The sequence below is a fragment of the Orycteropus afer genome, unplaced genomic scaffold (genome assembly GCF_000298275.1).
Source record: "Orycteropus afer afer isolate SDZICR_OR568_19922 unplaced genomic scaffold, OryAfe1.0 scaffold00097, whole genome shotgun sequence".
In the NCBI taxonomy this organism is placed as follows: Eukaryota; Metazoa; Chordata; class Mammalia; order Tubulidentata; family Orycteropodidae; genus Orycteropus; species Orycteropus afer.
In genome coordinates this window covers 3,539,804-3,557,966 of record NW_006921684.1, presented here as the reverse complement: position 1 = coordinate 3,557,966, position 18,163 = coordinate 3,539,804, and the positions used below count along the sequence as shown (strand labels likewise).

At 33.3% G+C, this 18,163-nt stretch overlaps 1 protein-coding gene across 1 annotated transcript in view; it reads right to left on the bottom strand.

Annotated features, from left to right (window-relative positions):
• The window catches only part of MON2 (MON2 homolog, regulator of endosome-to-Golgi trafficking), a 213,996-nt gene that overhangs the window by 144,552 nt on the left and 51,281 nt on the right, over positions 1-18,163 (bottom strand). Inside the window, exons 3-8 of the mRNA XM_042781208.1 lie at positions 13,844-13,971; positions 12,518-12,649; positions 11,619-11,748; positions 9,373-9,470; positions 7,485-7,610; positions 2,352-2,546 (exon numbers count right to left, since the gene is read on the bottom strand). Coding sequence (XP_042637142.1) covers positions 2,352-2,546; positions 7,485-7,610; positions 9,373-9,470; positions 11,619-11,748; positions 12,518-12,649; positions 13,844-13,971 — 809 coding nt within the window. The remainder of the gene's footprint in view (positions 1-2,351; positions 2,547-7,484; positions 7,611-9,372; positions 9,471-11,618; positions 11,749-12,517; positions 12,650-13,843; positions 13,972-18,163) is intronic.

The window sequence follows — 18,163 nt, the reverse complement described above, 5'->3', positions numbered from 1 at the left end:
GTATGAAAAGTGAATTTACTCTGTAAATCTTCACCCAAATCAAAATAAAATTTACAAAAATAAAAAAATAAATAAAGACGATGCAGTCCTCCTAAGACAACCCTGATACTATTTAGGAAATAGCAGGGAGATGGTACATAGTTGGCCTATGCCCAGGAATAAGTACATTCTAAATACTCTGAAGAAGCCCGGGTGGTACAACAATTAAGCATTCAGCTACTAATAAAAAAGTTAGTGGTTTGAACCCATCCAGCAGCTCCATGGGAGAAAGATCTGAGGATCTGCTCCCATAAAGATTACAACCTAGAAAATCCTATAGGCAGTTCTTCTCTGTCACATGGAGTCACTATGAGTCAAAATCGACTAAGTGGCACCTAACAACAACCACCACATGGCCTGGCCACTTAATTCAATAGCAACTAATAGCATAACGCAAAGAGAGAACGTGTCTGGCTGCTAACTAAAAGGTTAGAGATCTGAGTACACCCAGAGGCAACTTGGAAGGAAGGTCTAGTGATCTACTACCAAAACATTTGCCATGAAAACCGTATGGAGTAAAGCTCTAGTCTGACATACACAGGGTCATCATGAGTCAATAGCAACTAGTTTATTATTTTGTTTAATGTCAACTATACTGGCTTTGTATTTCTCTTTGAAAAAACAAAAACAAAAAACATCACCCATACTCCCAACTTTCCACACAGACTGGCTTAAGTGCTTGGCTACTAACCAAAAGGTTGGTGATTCTAAAACACCAGTTGCTCTGTGGGAGAACAATGTGGCAGTCTGCTTTTGTAAAGCCTTACAACCTTGGAAACCCTATGGGGCGGTTCTACCTTATTCTACAGGGTAGCTATGAGTCAGAATCAACTCAACAGCAATTGGGTTATTTTATTTTCATCTTTACCATTTTGTTTACATTTTTAAATTGAAAGCTTATTTCTTATAACAGATTATAAACAGATATATAGGTGACAGGTAAAAGCTTTTGATCTTTAGAGAAATTAATTTTAACTTATTTGCAAGAAATGCCAAATGACCTTTCAAAGCTTCTAAAAAGTAAATCAATGTGAAGACTCATCAGAATTTTAATTGTATCCCAACAAGACAATAATGTTTCGATTTTTCAATTAAATATAATTACTGGAAACTCTATGGAAGACCTTACATTTGGGATAACAGTGATTGTAATTTAAAAACAAAAAAGTCAGTGCTTACAGAGAAAGATGTAGCTATGAAAAATTAAGATCATGAACTTATATACCTAAATATTCATTCATATGTTATTATATTTTGGTAGCACAAAAAGTCCAAGTCTTTTGAATATATCAAAAGACTCTCAAATCTTTGGCACCAAATTTTGATAGCTTATGCAGCATCATTAAATAACTATACATCCTGAAATGATTTGATTTCCTACAGGTATTTCTAAATAATGTATTAATTACATCAATGTGTATAAAACGATTTAAGACATATCGTGTGGAGACATAAATGATTATAGCAAGATTATTTCCAAATGCTCTGGATAAATGGATCTACGCTATAAAAAGAAAATCTGTGACAAGTGTAACATAGAGAATAAATTTTATTTTAAAAAGTGCTCATAGAATTTAGTAGAAACTCTATCATTCATTAGTTTGAGAGATGATTGGTTACCACTAATATTTAGCATAGTAATTACTCAAATTGGTGATCAATAACCAATTACATTTGTTCATTAAACATAAAGATACAAATGCTAAAGAAAAATTAGATACAATGCTGAATTTGCCTTAAATAAAATGAAAACTACATATATACATTATTTTTCTCAAAGATGATATTATTATTTGAATATTTAATAACAAATCATTACATTAAAAATTATGACTAGGGATATCATAGCATATTCTACAGTCATAAATTGATGCAAGAGAACAGATACAGGATTACACTGCAAGTCAAAATACTTTATTTCTAATTCTAGCTTACAAAATCTTTAACTTCTTTACTTCTGTTAGGATACACAAAAACAGTACAAATGAAAGCAGAATGAATTAATGATACAATTCCAATTATCCTTCAGATGACATACAGGCAATTAGGTAAGAAGCCAAGTCCCCAAACTCATAAAGCCTATGCTGCTTTCAGACAAGAGGTCATGACCACCCTTGTTAAACATTAAAAACACTATATAAACAAAAGCATAATTCCAGAAAGGACGAATGAATGAGTATCCAGGAGAACGTCTGCTGGTACTCAAACAAATTCTGCTAAAATAAAGTGAGAAGCACATTATAATAGAACACCTTGCAAAAGAGAACTGCATGTGATTATACACAGGATCATGTATGGAAATTAGCACTTACCAAAAGGCTGTAAAACTGCTTAATTAGAACGGACACTACTCTCAGCAAACGCATGCAGATGGGAAAATATGGTTTTTCAACTGGTGCTGGGGAAGATGAAGTGCTGGAACCTTGTCTGAACTTTATATTTGGAGAAAACAGCTTTATCACAAGAGGACACACCCTTTCTTTGAGGAGGAAACTAAATTCTTGGTGCTAGCAAAAGAAAAAAAGAATTAAATTAAAAAAGAGAATTTGTTTGACCACTCCCCCACATCCCCCACTGTACAAGCCGCTTCAGTGTCTGCAACCTATGGACAAGGAGGCCAGGCAATGATTCGGGGCTACAGTTTGCTCTGGCATGGGACACTCCTGAGAGGCCCACAGGGTCAGGTTGCACTTAATATTTTTAAAATAGTGTCAGAGAAAATAAAATTTAATCAGTATGAATAATTTAACTTTATTATTATTATTATAAGTTTATATCATTTACTATTATACAGTTTGTACAAAATTCTGAAATTAATGTTATTTTTTGAGAGTACAAGATCAAAGTGATAATATTTCAAGAAGTTTTAAAAGGTTAAGTTAAAAAGGAACATTAAATAATTTTGGAACTGAGTAATTGTTGCTTATTACTAGTAACTAGAGCACCCTCCTTTAATTTCAGTTAGACATTGACAATTTAAAAGCATGAAAAATTGAAGAAAGAAAATATTACTCAAATTCAAACAGAAAAGCATTTAATTTAGGCAGCTGGGCAGAGAAACAATGATTACGTAAAGTATAAGAAGTTACACAATTCACTGATTTTATTTTGCAGAGATAACAATTCCATTCAAGCAAAGAAGATTTAATGATTAACTTTTAAAATTTTGTTCTACTTAGATTGCTTAAACAGAACACAATGAACTTAATAAAAATTGACAAAATGCATGACTATTTTACAAGTCTGGAGAATTTTGCAAAGAGTTCTTAAATTCTACTTTTGGTCATGGAACATTACTTAGAAAGACTTTCTTAATCTATTACTTCCCTGTCTCTATTACAAGCCAAGAGTAGTCCCACTTACTAACAATATAAGGCCTAGTCTGCATCTAATGACTAATCTCAATGTATATTTGATTTTGTTGTTTTAATTACCTAAATACCATCAGAGCTGAGAATGAAAATCATAAAAACCATCTAATCCAATCCTTTAATCTTACAGAAATGGAAAACGCAGCACAGAAAAATTTACTTGCTAAAAAAAAAAAAAAAAAAATCAAAAAATTTTTAAAATGTATCTTTCAAAAACTCAGACTCATTAAAAAAAACTCAAAAATCAGGTAAGTAAAAAGATGACAATAAAAGTCTTGTCTAATCTCACCTCCTAGAGATAAGTTAGATGTACATTATTCCTCATATATGTATTTTAACGGTACTTTTAAATTCTTTCCCCACAAAATAGGTTCTTAAGAGTTAAGTGATCTGAAATTCTACTCTTGCATGTACAGTTTCTTTGACTAACAAAATGAAAACCATAGTTAAGTCCATTTTCATGCTTTATAAAAATAATTATTTTAGTTACTGGCTAATATTAAAATATTATAGACAACTCCTACAAGTTTTATCTACAATACTACTGGTCCTCTCCCTCACGACTCAATTAATTGGGTTTCTTTTACCACCACCAGCAAAAACCACCTTTATACCACTGAAGCTATTCTTACTATAGTCACCATGATCTCTAAGACCAAAGAAATGACTTTTCAGTCTTCATCTTACCAAATTTCTTAGAAGCACCTGACGTAAGTCATTATTTGGTTCATCTTGAAAGTTTGCCTTTGTCTTTTATTATGTGGCAGTCTCTCAGATTTGTTCCTGCCTTTTGTGGCCCTCTGTTCTCAGTACCTTTTGCATGCTCTACTCTCATACCCAACCCTTTAATGTTGAAGTTCCTCAGAACTCCAGAGTGCTAGGCCTTCTCTTCCTACTCTAAGCTTTCACCATAGGTTACTATATTCCATCTTCAACTAACAACTATATGCCAATGACATGAACATTTATAACTTTAGCCTAGACTTTCCTTCCAAGCTCAAGATTCAAAGAACCAACTAACATTTTGTGTCTCAGACATTTCAAAATTGCTATGTACAAAACTGCTTAATCTTTCCCATGTAATAAGTAGTGAGCCATCTTAGCAAATGGCTCATTGCTTAAGCCAGAGAGCTGAAAGTTATCTTTGATAGGGCCTTTTTCCTCATCCACTCCAATAATTCATTCGTTTATTCAGCAATTACATGTTGTTGTTGTTGTGTGCCATCGAGTCGGCCCCGACTCATAGCGACCCCTCCTTGGGTTTCCGAGGCAGTATCACTACAGAAGTAGATTGCCCCATCTTCCTTCCCAGGAGTGGCTGGTGGGTTTGAACCACCAGCCTCAGGTTAGCAGTCAAGTGCCTTAGCCACTATGCTACCAGAGCTCCTAGCAATTATATATGAGTGCCTAATATGTGTTGAATACTGAGCGAGGCAATGAGGATACAGTGTTAAACACTGTTTTTGCTTTTTTTTTTTAACTTCTGACTGTGATTTAACTTTTACAAAGCAAATCAGTTTTCCATTCAACAGTTCACACTCATGTTTCCTGCCACTGATTGCAATCCCCACAATGTAACATCACACATCCCATTTCCTCCTTGTGCTTCCCGTTTTCATTCTACCAAACACAATTTTCAACGTCCCAACTCTATGGAGCTTATTTTCTAGAAGAGAAGACAAAACCTTTCTCAGGGTCACTGCTCTTACAATATCCTCTGTCTGCAGTATTCTTTTCCTATTCTACCTAGCTCCTAACTTCCCTTCATCCTTTGAGGTATAAGCCCTGTCCCCTACACACCAACCAGGTTTGCTACTTCTGTTATTCAGTTCCACCGCACTTTTTTACACTTTTCTTTCACAGAACTCATTACACATCTTATCATTAAATTAATATATTTCTCCCCACTAGACTTATAAGCACTTATTAGTCTTATTTAACTTCTAAATCCTGGGCACTGAACCCATAAACAAGCACATTATAGTTGACTGTTTAGTAGTGGTTAAATGAGTGAATGGTAAGTAAATGAAAACAAATAATTACCTCTATGGAAGAAAATTTTACAAGACTAAAGTTAGAATCGTACAGAGACTAATTCCCCTCTCCCATACACACACACACACAGCAGGAAGAATAAAAGTAGAGTAGGAATTTATGGGAATAATTCAGTAAGTCTGGCAAAATGTTTTCAAATCTTTTCCTACAAAGTCAGAAAACACCATCCAAGCTATCAAAATTTCTAATTCATATTAATTTACCAACTTAATGATTCTACAAATATTTATTAAACATCTACAACATGCCACACTATTCTAGGCAGCTGTACAACAGTGAACTAAGTCCCTGCCTCACAGAGTTTACCTTCTCAGAAGGGAAAAGAGAAAATAAACTAATATACAAATATATGTATATCAGGAGGTGGTAAGTGGTAGAAAGAAAAATAAGAGGTAAGAAAGGTAAGGAAGTGGCACGAAAAACAGGCTGTCAATTTATACAGAGTGGTTAGGGAAGGTTTTTCTGATAAGGTGATAGTTGAACAAAGTCCTCAAAAAAGAAAGGAAGCAACCCATATGGGAGAAAATAATTCCAGGCCCAGAAAACTGTTAGGTGCAAGAAATCTGCTTGGGGCACTTAAGGAACAGCAAGGAAGACAGTGTGGAAAAGAAGAAGAGTAGGAAGAAATAAAATCAAGCAATACTGGAAACTAGGACATGGAAAGTCCCAAAGACCATAAAAAGCAGTTCATCTTCTATAGTGGGTGAAGAGGACATCTACTGAAGCACTTTTTACAAAGGACTGAAAAGATCTGATTTATTTTACAAGTTCATTCTGGGTGTGATGTGACAACCAACTATGGTAAAACAGGGCAAGTATACATGCAAAGAGAACAGTTAGGAAGCAAATGCAACAATTCAGGCAAGGAGTAATGGTGGCTTGGATTAGGATGACTGTGGTGGAAGTAGGATGAAGTGACTGATTCTTGAACATATTTTTAAGGTGATGGCTATAATGTGGGGTATAAAAGAAAAAGAGAAGAAACTGATTTGGAATCTGGATCAGCCTGGGTTCAAATTCCAACTGTCATTTATAAATCATGTAACCTTGAATTATTACTTAACCCTATGCAAGTCTCAATTTACTCATAGTATATCTCAGGGATTTTATGAAAATTAAATTTAATGTGATATGTTAGGAAACTTAGCACAATCACAGCATTTAGAAGGCACTCAAAAAATGGTTGTTATTATGACTGTTAATTTATATATATATAAGTGTTGGAGAAGTTAAATCTAAATATTGCTTATTCTACTACAAGGAAGGAAAGCATCAGTTAATATTGTTCATTATCACCAAAAGCATTTACCAACTGCCTAATCATACCAAAATCATGAGCCATATAAAAAAATTTTCAGCCCCAACCCTTGAGCTAAAGGATTTTAAAGTATTCAGGGCACTTGACTCACATATTTTGTAGATAAGAGCAATTAGGAAGGCAGCATGGTTGAAGAAAGAGCTAAATTAGTGGTTGAAAGATTTAATTTTAGTTCAAGATCTGCTAATAACTAAGGTACTCTGTGTAAGTCACTGAATTATTTCTGGACTTCAGTTTCTTATAAGTAAAATGGTAAGTCTGAATTGTTCTTACTTTTTTCCCTATTAACTTTGTTTTGAAATAGTTTACATTGCACACTCTACTTGTTAAGCACTGACTAATTCTTTTTTCCATTTAAATTATCCAAAAAACAGTTACATACATAAGTAAAAATCAGTAGCAGAATTGCTACTAGGCTTTTAAATATTATAACAGTAACTCACATACCACAGTCCCTTTATAGACCTATAGGCTGGGAAACACCTGGCTATAATCTGTAAGATTCCCTCTAGTGTTAAAATTTCATAATGCTAAGGCATTAAAGAAATGTGAGATAAAACTAAATTGTTATCTCTAAAGTCTGAGGACATAATTCTTTTCATTTTTTAACATAAAAAAAAAAACCTGTTACTTTCTTAATAAAATGATATCTGAAAAAAATTAAAGACTAAACTTGCCGCAAGATACTACAAATGGCTTACTTGTAAAAAGACTTGTGGAAAATCATTCAAGACTGACTCAAGTAATTCGAGGCCAAATGTCCGAGTCATTTCTGTCATGCCTACTAGCCAGTAAGGGGCATCCGCATTAACCAATTGACAAAGGTCCTGGGAAAATAAATCAAACAATTTCACATTTAGAATAAAATGTATCTTTTAAAACTTATGGTTGACAAAATTAAGAAGAAAAAAAATTTCTCTCTTCTTATATAACAGTCATTTTTGCTTCTTATAAACTAAGCTTTAGTAATTCAAATTTTGGCAAATTGTGTATTTGATAGATTCTATAAATAAACTTCTAAACAATGTTAAATCATTGACAATATATAGCATGTACAGATAATTGGCTAAATTAACAGTCTTTTAGTGATAACCCACTTAAAGCAACTCTAATCCAAATTACTAAAATTTTCAGTGCAGCTCAATCTTATTTTACTTAAAAGACTTATCCATAATAAGAAAGGTAAAAAACAGATATCTGTATATCAAATTACATTAGAGAACTAACTAACTCACTGCCGTCAAGTCAAACCCGATTCATAGCAACCCCTCCTTGGGTTTCTGAGGTGGTATCACTACGGAAGTAGATTGCCCAACCTTCCTTCCAAGGAGTGGCTGGTGGGTATGAACTGCCAGCCTTCTGGTTAGCAGTCAAGTGCCTTAGCCACTATGCTACCAGAGCTCCCTATATTAAATACAGAAGTTTATTTAAATTTTCCTTGTTAAAGGAATTGTTCTGTATATAACTAAAAAGCAAAAAACCAGTTGCTGTCATGTTGATTCTTCCTCATGGCAACCCCAAGTGTTTCAGAGTAGAACTGTGCTCCATATGGTTTTTGATGGCTATCATCTTTCGAATCTTTCAGAAGTAGATCTCCAGGCCTGTCATCCATGGCACGGCTGTGGGGTTTCAAACTACCAACCTTTCAGTTAGTAGTCGAGTGCAAAACTGTTCACATCATCCAGAACCTTAAACTAGTTCCATCCAACTCATGGTGACCTCATGTGAGTCTAGTTACCCCTAACACAAGTTTCCCTTGATATAGGAAAATAGAGCATTCCTATGAAACCTTTCATAAGCCAAAATGGTATAAAGCAAAGAAGTAATTACCATGAATTTATATCGGAAAACTTTCTGATTGTTCCCAGACCCAAACAATCTAAAATAACACTAATGAATAGTGTTCACAGACACAGCTCAAAGCTATGGTGGCTTGAGGCCAAGATGCTGGGTGTAGTTCCCAGGGTGGTGACTCTGGCTACTCTCACTGCATGGGTGCACACTGTCTCTTTAATAGCTCATTGCAACACTAACACTGCAAGGTAGTTTCTCTTTTTGCCTCTCTTAATAATAGTGAAAATCCTCTTGGGATTTCCTTTGGTTACTGAAACAGGTACTGATGTAGGTTCTTTATAAAAGCAACATGGCATAAAGCAAACTTTCTCAAAGCAAGGGATACCTGTAAACTTATTTTCTAGTTCAGAGTTTAATTCATTCTATTTGTTTAATAGACACTCTATGGTGGTATAGTGCCTAAGGTATGTGACTGCTAACCAGAAGGCTGGCAGTTCAAACCCACCAGCCACTCCTTGGAAGGAAGACTGGGCAATCTACTTCCATAGAGATATCGCCTTGGAAACCCAAGGAGGGGTCGATATGAGTTGAATCAACTCAACGGAAGTGAACCCTAACAGTTCATCGTGTTACCTACTATATAGTAAATGTTGAATTTTTTAGATTTATTAGAACTTTCTTATTTAATTCTACTTCTGACATTTTAATAAGAAAAATTAAATCAGGCATACATTTTAAAAATAATTCACACAAAATTATATTTATAACAAAAATTATTTTTCTCAATTGAAATACCTGAAAAAGCATATATGCATCTTTAGCACAAGGTTTGAGGGTACTGACAGATCTTCTATTACTGTTTCCCTGGATCAGTACTGGCTGTTCGGTAATAACTGCAATCAATACAAGATAGATTTTAGGAGTTTATAATGGCCTATAGTACATCATATAGACTATTCTAAAAGTTATGTATAAAATAAAGACTTGTTTATAGAACTATAAAGTTTAAGTTCCGAACTATGTCTCCAAAGTGGGAAAAAAAAATTTTGGTGGTTTATTTTTATACAAAACACCATAAAAATCAGTCTTTATTATCTCATATTCCCTTTAACGAGCCTAGTATTTTTGTTCATACATGTGATTTTCTCAGTCTCCCACCCTCCAACCTCTTTATTTCATGCATTTGAAATTCACATAATCTTTACGCTTTTAAATAATCAAACACACCAAAGTTTATCATAAGGTTAATTACTATATCATCTTAGCATTTTTACTAGAATTAATTGCTTGACCTGCCACAATTACTAAGTCAACGTTACAGGTATACATTAGCTAAGATTCAGCTAGCATGGTGTTTTCCAATTCAGCATTTATTTTAGTACTAATAAGATATCATTACCTATAAATTATGAGAGCCTGTTTTAAATATATGTTGACTTAGTAACTACTTGAAAGAGATCCTAACTATTTTCTACCTTATTAGAAAGTATTAAATGACATACTTGCCTTCAGAGATACACAGCTTAAACTATCAATCCAGAAATTGTATTGAGGTCTTGAATTTATGAAGCATTCATACTGGACAACTGCTCTATTTTTATTAAATGTGGTTACGAATATTTCAACCAATGTGGTATGCTTTAACATTAATTCCTTAACATTCCAAAATGCTAGAATTACACCCAGTTTTACTCTCAGGAAAAACACAGAAAAATCAAGCTACAAAAGTCAGAGGAAGTATTCTAATGACCCAATGGGTTAAGAATGCCTGACACTGAATGTGAAAAATCTGACCATTGATTGATGGTTAATTTCATGAACAGTGAAGTAATTTTAAGAATAGGTTATCTTACTCTTAGTTACCAGCACTGCCATATATATATATTTTTTTTTACCTGTATTGCCAAGAGAGCTTTTAATGTAATGAAAGATTGTAAAACACATAAATTATGCAAGGAGAAAAACAGTTTAATCTTTCAATCCTTGATTACATGAAGCACACAGCTTCCTCATGATTGCAGCACTCTGTGATCTTTTCAACTGATTATAGGAAAAAATTTACCCTTCATCCAGTCAGGATGATAAATGAAAAATATAACACCTCTTATGAAAACTTATAAAATTATAGAAATTATAACAGAAACAGGAAGTATCTGTCAGATCTTTGAAAGGATATGTTTTAAGTTTCCAGGAAGCTTTTAAAGTCACAGAGAAAAAGATGTTAAAAATTAAAATAAAGGTATCTGATGAAAATAATCTTTACATAAATTTTCTTGATTAACACATTAATAGGCATAGACAAAAATTTACATGAGGGAAGCCCACTCTTGGGACTTTATTCTAAAGAAATGATTCTTAAGGTTGAAAAATATGTATGTAGAAAGGCACTGAAATATCGAACACAGTATGTGACAAACAGACTTCAATAAATTACAGAGTAGCTACATATATAAAATAACCATTAAAAGTTTAATTATGAAGATAAAAGAATTACTTGAAAAATTCATATAATGTATTTGGTTAAAAATATATAATACTTCATTTAAAAGCATAAAATTTCATCTTCAATAGGAAATTATGCATATATATTAGAAATGAACATGGAAAATGAGAGTCAAATTCTTAAGAGTGATAAAATTGTGAGGGGTTTATTTTTAAATTGCCACTATTGGGAAAAATAAGGCACTGATAGTTACTAATGTTGTTGTTGCTACGTGCCGTCAAGTCAGACCTGACTCATAGCGACCCCTCCTTAGGTTTCCAAGGCAGTATCACTACGGAAGTATATTGCCCAACCTTCCGTCCGAGGAGTGGCTGGTGGGTTTGAACCGCCAGCCTCCTGGTTAGCAGTCAGTGCCTTAGGCACTACACTACCAGAATACAATGTAAATAATGATGTCACTAGTACAGACACATTTTTAAAGTATTCTACCTTTGGGGTATTCTCAAATTCATAGGACAAAGGAGGAGCATCAATAAAAGTAAAATCATGTATGTAAAAACCCACCCACCATCAAAGGGGACAATCTTTATTACTTTACCTTTGTGTCGTACATCTTCAGCAACCATCCTTTCAAAAACAACAGTTACAACTTGTCGCACTGTAGCAGCAGCTGTATTATTTGTAATATTATCTTTTGTGAAGTGTAGTCGAAAACAAAGAACAATTGCCTAAAAATCAATTTTCATTTATTGTTAAGACTGAAGAGTATGGCTATAATCTTTATCTGATGTAACCCATGAAATTATAATAGAACTGTAACTTAAAATCCAGAGAAATTTTTGGTAATAGACCATTAATTGAAGACTCTTCCTTATATTAATCTCTATATTTTGTTCTTTAGAAATATTTCATAATTTAAAAAATAAAAACAAAACTTTTTTAAAGAGTGAGTAATAATAGAATCACTGTTATATATTACCAAAGAGGTTGGGAGTGGGGAGGAAATGAGAAATAGCTATCATATATACAGCTTATCTAGTGTAAATGCAGAAAGGAGACTTTTCCAGTCACTTAAGGGAAACAGGTAAATTTAAAAGCGATTTATATATCACAGCTATATGAAAATTATTTTCAAAAGGGGATGACTATCACAAGGAGTCTAAAATACACAGGCAGTAATGCAGAGCACAGATAACTCTCAATATTTTCTTTTTCCCACTTCCCTTTCCCTCTATTCCTATTCTGCTATCTTTCTGTTTTTCTATTTTCTATTGGTAACTAATCCTGTCAGCTATATCCAAGGAGCTTTACTTAAGCACCCTAACCTAATTTCAACTGTAATCTGGGGAAAGTAAGTCACCCATGATATTAATGTATAATGTTAATCATCATAATAGCTACAGAGAAGAAGCTTTTGGTTCAAACTACACCAGACTTTTTTCTCTTTCAGACTATTTATTCAACACTGGTCTAAGCATTTGCAAACAGGTTTCCTACCTTAGAGAGTGCCTCATCATGAACTACTGTATTGGTTGTTAAAAGAACAAGAACTGTTTGAAGTAGCTTAAGTTCTTCAAGACTATTTTCCATTAGCTGCCAAAGCATGTTAATTATATTTCCAGCTGCAGTCTGTAAAATAATTATTTTAATTATTGTCAACAAATAAAATGTATGTGTTTAGGTCCTAAGTGAGAAATTGAGCACAACCCTTACCTCTCTTGAATACAACAAAAATCTGTTTTTAGATCTACTGATCCAAACAGTTCTCTCGACCAACTTGAGACATGCAACCAGTTAATTTTCTTTTTGAAAAAGTAAATTTCTCTAAAATGTAATACCCCACTCAAATAGCAGCATGCAGTTCTAAAATACTTAGTCAAAACCAAAGCTCATTTTCATAGTAATATGAGTGTGTATTTCATTTAGACACTTAGAAATAATATGGACATACTCAAATTAATTGACTCTGCTACTGGTTCTTATTTATTATTTCACCTATAATATGTAACATAAATAGCAAAATGAAACTTAAATTAACAACACATTTATAAGTTCAATCAAATCTAACATTGTTTAGAATACTATAATAAGGACAAAAGTATTTACCACTTCTATTATAGTACCTTCACTTCTATCCTAGTACCTAGTGGCACACACTGTTAACCAGATGGCTTGTGGTTCAAATCGACCAGCCAGCCACTCCTTGGAAGGAAAACTGGGCAATCCACAATCCACTTCCATAGAGGTACCTCCTCGGAACCCAAAGAGGGGTCACTGTGAGTCATAATCAACTCGGTGTCAGTGAGTTTGTTTGTTTGTTTTGTTTGGTTGTTTATGGTACACATGATTAAAGTATTATCATTAAATTTGAAAGCAGGATGTAGATTCATAGGGATAATTTTTTTTTTTGCTTTACCATCCTAAGGTTAGATATAAACAATACACTAAAGTTAAGGAACAACAAGTTATCAATTCAGATGATCTAGGAAACAAGCCAATCATTTTTCCTCCTACCATTTTTCCAAAATGTATGAATTATGTAACTGCAATAATAATGAAAAGTTGCTTGGTTCTCAAAACTATCACCTGTATTACTGAACTGTGATGCCTTAGATTACAAATGACTGGAGAAAATGCACTTCATCTTCATTTTTTATGAATATTTAATAGACTGGCAATATTTTAAAATTAAGTCGTTTCCTTCAAATATTGTTATTTATAAAACTGACTTATATTAACTACCAAATATGTTTCATTCTCCCCCCATAAAAATTCCTGATTCTATTCTTAGGTGTACATTTCAGATAAAAATCTTCATATTACCTCAGAAACGACTTCATGTGACATAAGTCTCTGAATGGCTGCCAAACATAGCTGAGTGATCTTCGGTTCCTTGGTTCCACAACCCATTAAAAAAGGCTGAACAACTTCTGAGCTGTTCTCTTTCAATGCTTTAGAACATATATAAAATAAATTATTAAATTCATAATTAAAATTATTTTGTATAATTACAACCAGTACTGACAATCTTAATAAGAACTGCTTTAAAGAAAATAAACACCAAAATAAAAGTCCTATAGTAAAAGTTAAAATACTTCAGCTAGAAATTGCAGACATTGTATCTAACTTATACACAGCTTTTCTTGTCTTTCTCCTAACACTGTCCTTTGGTTCTCCTCCATCTTCTGCTATAAACTCTACAGACAATTCAGTGTATGTGTTCTCAAATATTTTATCCTGTTTCTGAGAAGCACTCTATTTTTTATACTACAGGAGGGAAATGATGGTGAGAATTTGTATCGTAAGCAGACAGAATAATTTTTAAAGAAATAATAATAACAAATATATAATCATTACAACACATTGTGAATGTTCAGAAACTACCCTAGAATATTACTATATGCGCTTAATTTACATAGTCCTATTTTTTCTTCAAGAAATAGACACAACTCAAAAGCAGTATCATTTCTTTTACTACTGAAATATTACTTTAAATTAATTAGAAGTATATGGTGTAATTCCAAACCTTAATGTATTTCCTTCTACCAAACCAACTCTTTCAGAAGTTTTCAAGTGGCCACAAAATATATGAGGTTAGAAAATGCACAAACTGAATTATACATAATTAAACTTACAAAATGAAATTAAATCAGTAACACTTACTGAATGGCTACACAAAGATGAATAAGACAGGTTTGTCACCTTCAGGAAATGTAAGTAACAAGGAATTTTAAATCAAAAGAACACTGAGTATGTATTTGGTATATGTTTTCAAAGGTACTAATTATATCAAATATTTTTTGAGGCAAGACATGTAAAAAAGATATACAAATCTGAGTTTTTAACATGTTTTTCAAAAGAAAATTAGAAAAATTACACAGGGAGGCAGGAATGTATAGGCAAGAGGACACAGGGAAAGGGTAACCACACAGAAGAAGTAGGAAGAGAGCTGGTACACTGTGGGGATTGCAACTAGTGTTAAAAAAACAAAATGAGTACGCACTGTTGAATGTAAAACGAAGCTGCTTTGTAAAATTTCACCCAAATCACAATAGGAAGATTAAGAAAAAGTCACTTAGAATCACTATTACAACTGTAAAGTCAGTTTTAATTTTACCTGCAAATCCCCACCTTTCTTCTCCCAAAGCTCCCTTTATGTTATGATAAATAAAGACTGTAATTTCCTGTTACAGCAAGCTGTGCAAACTTCCTCAGAATCCCAGCACAAATTACTGATTCAGCAGTTCTAAGAAACAGCAAATATGACTAGCAAAGAAGTGTGTTTCCGTAAGGGTTCCTTCCTTCTCATTTCCCTGCTTTCTTGTGTATAAGGATTTTGATTCAAACTGAGAGACACAAATTTTCCATAACATATATCAAACCATTGATATGCATGATTAAAAGATGACCACAAAGTTTGAAAAAAGAAACAAAAAACATTCTGAGGTAGTGGTTAAATATCCTATCGTATTCAATTCTGCCAGAGTCACTAGAATATGAAACTACCCCCATCTTTGCTGAACATTCTCTATTATTATATGTTCTTCAATCAAATTTAAAGCTTTCAGTAGTAACATGGTATATCTGTAATTTTTTATGATGGCTCAAGTGACCTGATTTGGCCAAGTAAAATAGTAAGTACGTAGTAAGGCCAGAATTTGAAAATAGGTCTTCCAACTCCTGGTTTTATATTCGTCTCACAACACTATACTGCCTGTCTTTTAAAGTAAACAGCACTCTAATGATAATGGAAGTTAAAAGTGACAAAAAAGAACTAAAGATCTTCATTTTCAAGTTGTCTGCCTAAGTCTTCAGACAAATAAAAAGGAAAAGGATCCTGTCATCATTTAAAAAGCAAACAATTATTGTATTAAGAGTCCACAGTGCCACTGGTTTTAAGACATACCAGTAAAATCATGAAGAAAGAAAACTAGTGCTCACTTAACCATAATACAATGCATTTTTTCCCCTAATAATTTCATTCTCTGAGTTATCAAGAGCATTGGATTTCTTGAAAGAACATTTACTAGTGTTGCTGGGGTATTTTCTCAGCCACTAACAAATTCTACATGATTTGAGACGGATGCTTTCTTGATGTTACTAGAAAGATTTATTATTCAACTAGGGTGACATTCTAAATTTAACATGTGTAGTATCAAAAGTACATGTAATTCAACAGATATGACAGATATAAAGAGCTATGATAAAGTTACAAATGCACCAGTAAAGACAACTACACCACCACTTGGCCCACAGTGATTCCAAGATGCTATCAATTGTAAAATGCATACTTATATTTCAGGGATATTAAACTATGAAAATATTTAGAATCGATAAAAGAAAAAAAAAGGTAATCATAGTGAAACGCTGAGTCTTGCCAGTCTATCAAGCAGAGATCAACTTAGAGTTCTAATCAACACGCTGTTGTTGTTATATGCCATCAAGTCAGCCCCAACACATAGCGACCCCTCCTTGGGTTTCCAAAGCAGTATCTCCACGGAAGTAGATTGCCCAGTCTTCCCTCCAAGGAGTGGCTGGTGTGTTTGAACCACCAGCCTTCTGGTTAGCAGTCAAATGCCTTAGGCACTATGCTACCAGAGCTCCTACTAATAAACATAATTTTTTTAAAAAATTTGTTTTAATGTAACAAAGGAATCAAAAACCTATTCCTCTTCTTTTTTTTCTTTCCAGTGAAACTATAAAGGTCAAAAAGGCAGTTTCTATGTTATCTAGATTGATGATCAACAAAATAATTTAAAAAATGTGTTGCTCCAAGTCTTTTGAAACATAGTCTGAAAAACAAAAACATATTCACCATATCTAGATCACAACTTGGTAAGAGAAAGATCATAAGAAAAAAAGTTACTTATTTTTTTCTTCTTTACAAAATGATAGTGGGCCTTGGAAGCAGAGATTGATTTTGCTCTTCTAAGAGATCTGTTTTCTCTCTGTATATAACAATTTTATAAGGTAGCTTTATATAAAATCCTCCTAATCCAAAAGTAAATGCTGTACAGTAAAATACAGACATCTTGTTTTAACCATTTTATACATAATTCCAGAAAAAAGAAAATGGCTCTTTTAATCAAACCTATTTCAATTTTCTATTAAAATATAAAAATAGCTTTTGGAGGAGAAAGAAAGGGAAAAGCTTATTTTTCAACTAAGTTCCTTAATAAGCATGATTCTTTTAATAGAGCACCACTGTGTGTTCAATAAGCACTGCATTTTCAAACTATGTGACTGTGAGATCAAATGATGCACTCTCACACACTGAAAGAGATCAGGGAGGTCCCCATAGCCTAGGGGTTTCCTTGCTCTGAGTAGTTTCATTGTATAACTGTAGTTTTTATCCTGGGGAAAAAAGAATTAAACTAGGATACCCCACTAAGAATCACATTATCAGGGGTTAATAGAGATTTTATTTTGATAAATTTAACAAATTCAGCTAAAGAACAAATTTTGATTTTGTGAAAGAAAGAAATGTGACTCAGAAATTATTTCTATTCTCAAAATGCTTAAAATCTAGTTATGGAGATGACTGGTACTCCTAACAAAATGAAAAAAAAAAAAAAAAAAAACCCACAACTTTCAATGAGTTGAAAAGGTCTGAATACGTATTTACTTGATTCAAGGATATGAGGACAAATAAAAGTACAGGCAGTTTTATATTAAAAGCATATTGTAGGACAGGGAAGGGTTATTCAACAAATGATGCTGGTACAACCATTTAGTAATTACGCAAAAGAAAAAAAAAATCTAAATCTTCATATCATACCTTATATTACTAATTACGGGGTGGGGATCAAACTACAGAAAAAAGTAGAAAACAAAAATTAGTATTTATTAACTATGTGGAATGAAAGGGAGCTTGGGTGAGCAGTGCCTAAGGCATCTGACTGCTAACCAGAAGGCTGGTGGTTCAAACCCACCAGCCACTCCCCAGAAGGAAGACTGGGCAATCTACTTTTGTAGAGATACTGCCTTGGAAACCCAAGGAGGGGTCGCTATGAGTCAGATTCGACCTGAGGGCAATGAAAAAGGCTTTTGAAAATTAAAGCAACCAAAGAAATCAGAGATTGATTAAATTATGTGAAAATGAAAAGGATCTGTGATGGTTAATGTTAAGTGTCAACTTTCCTA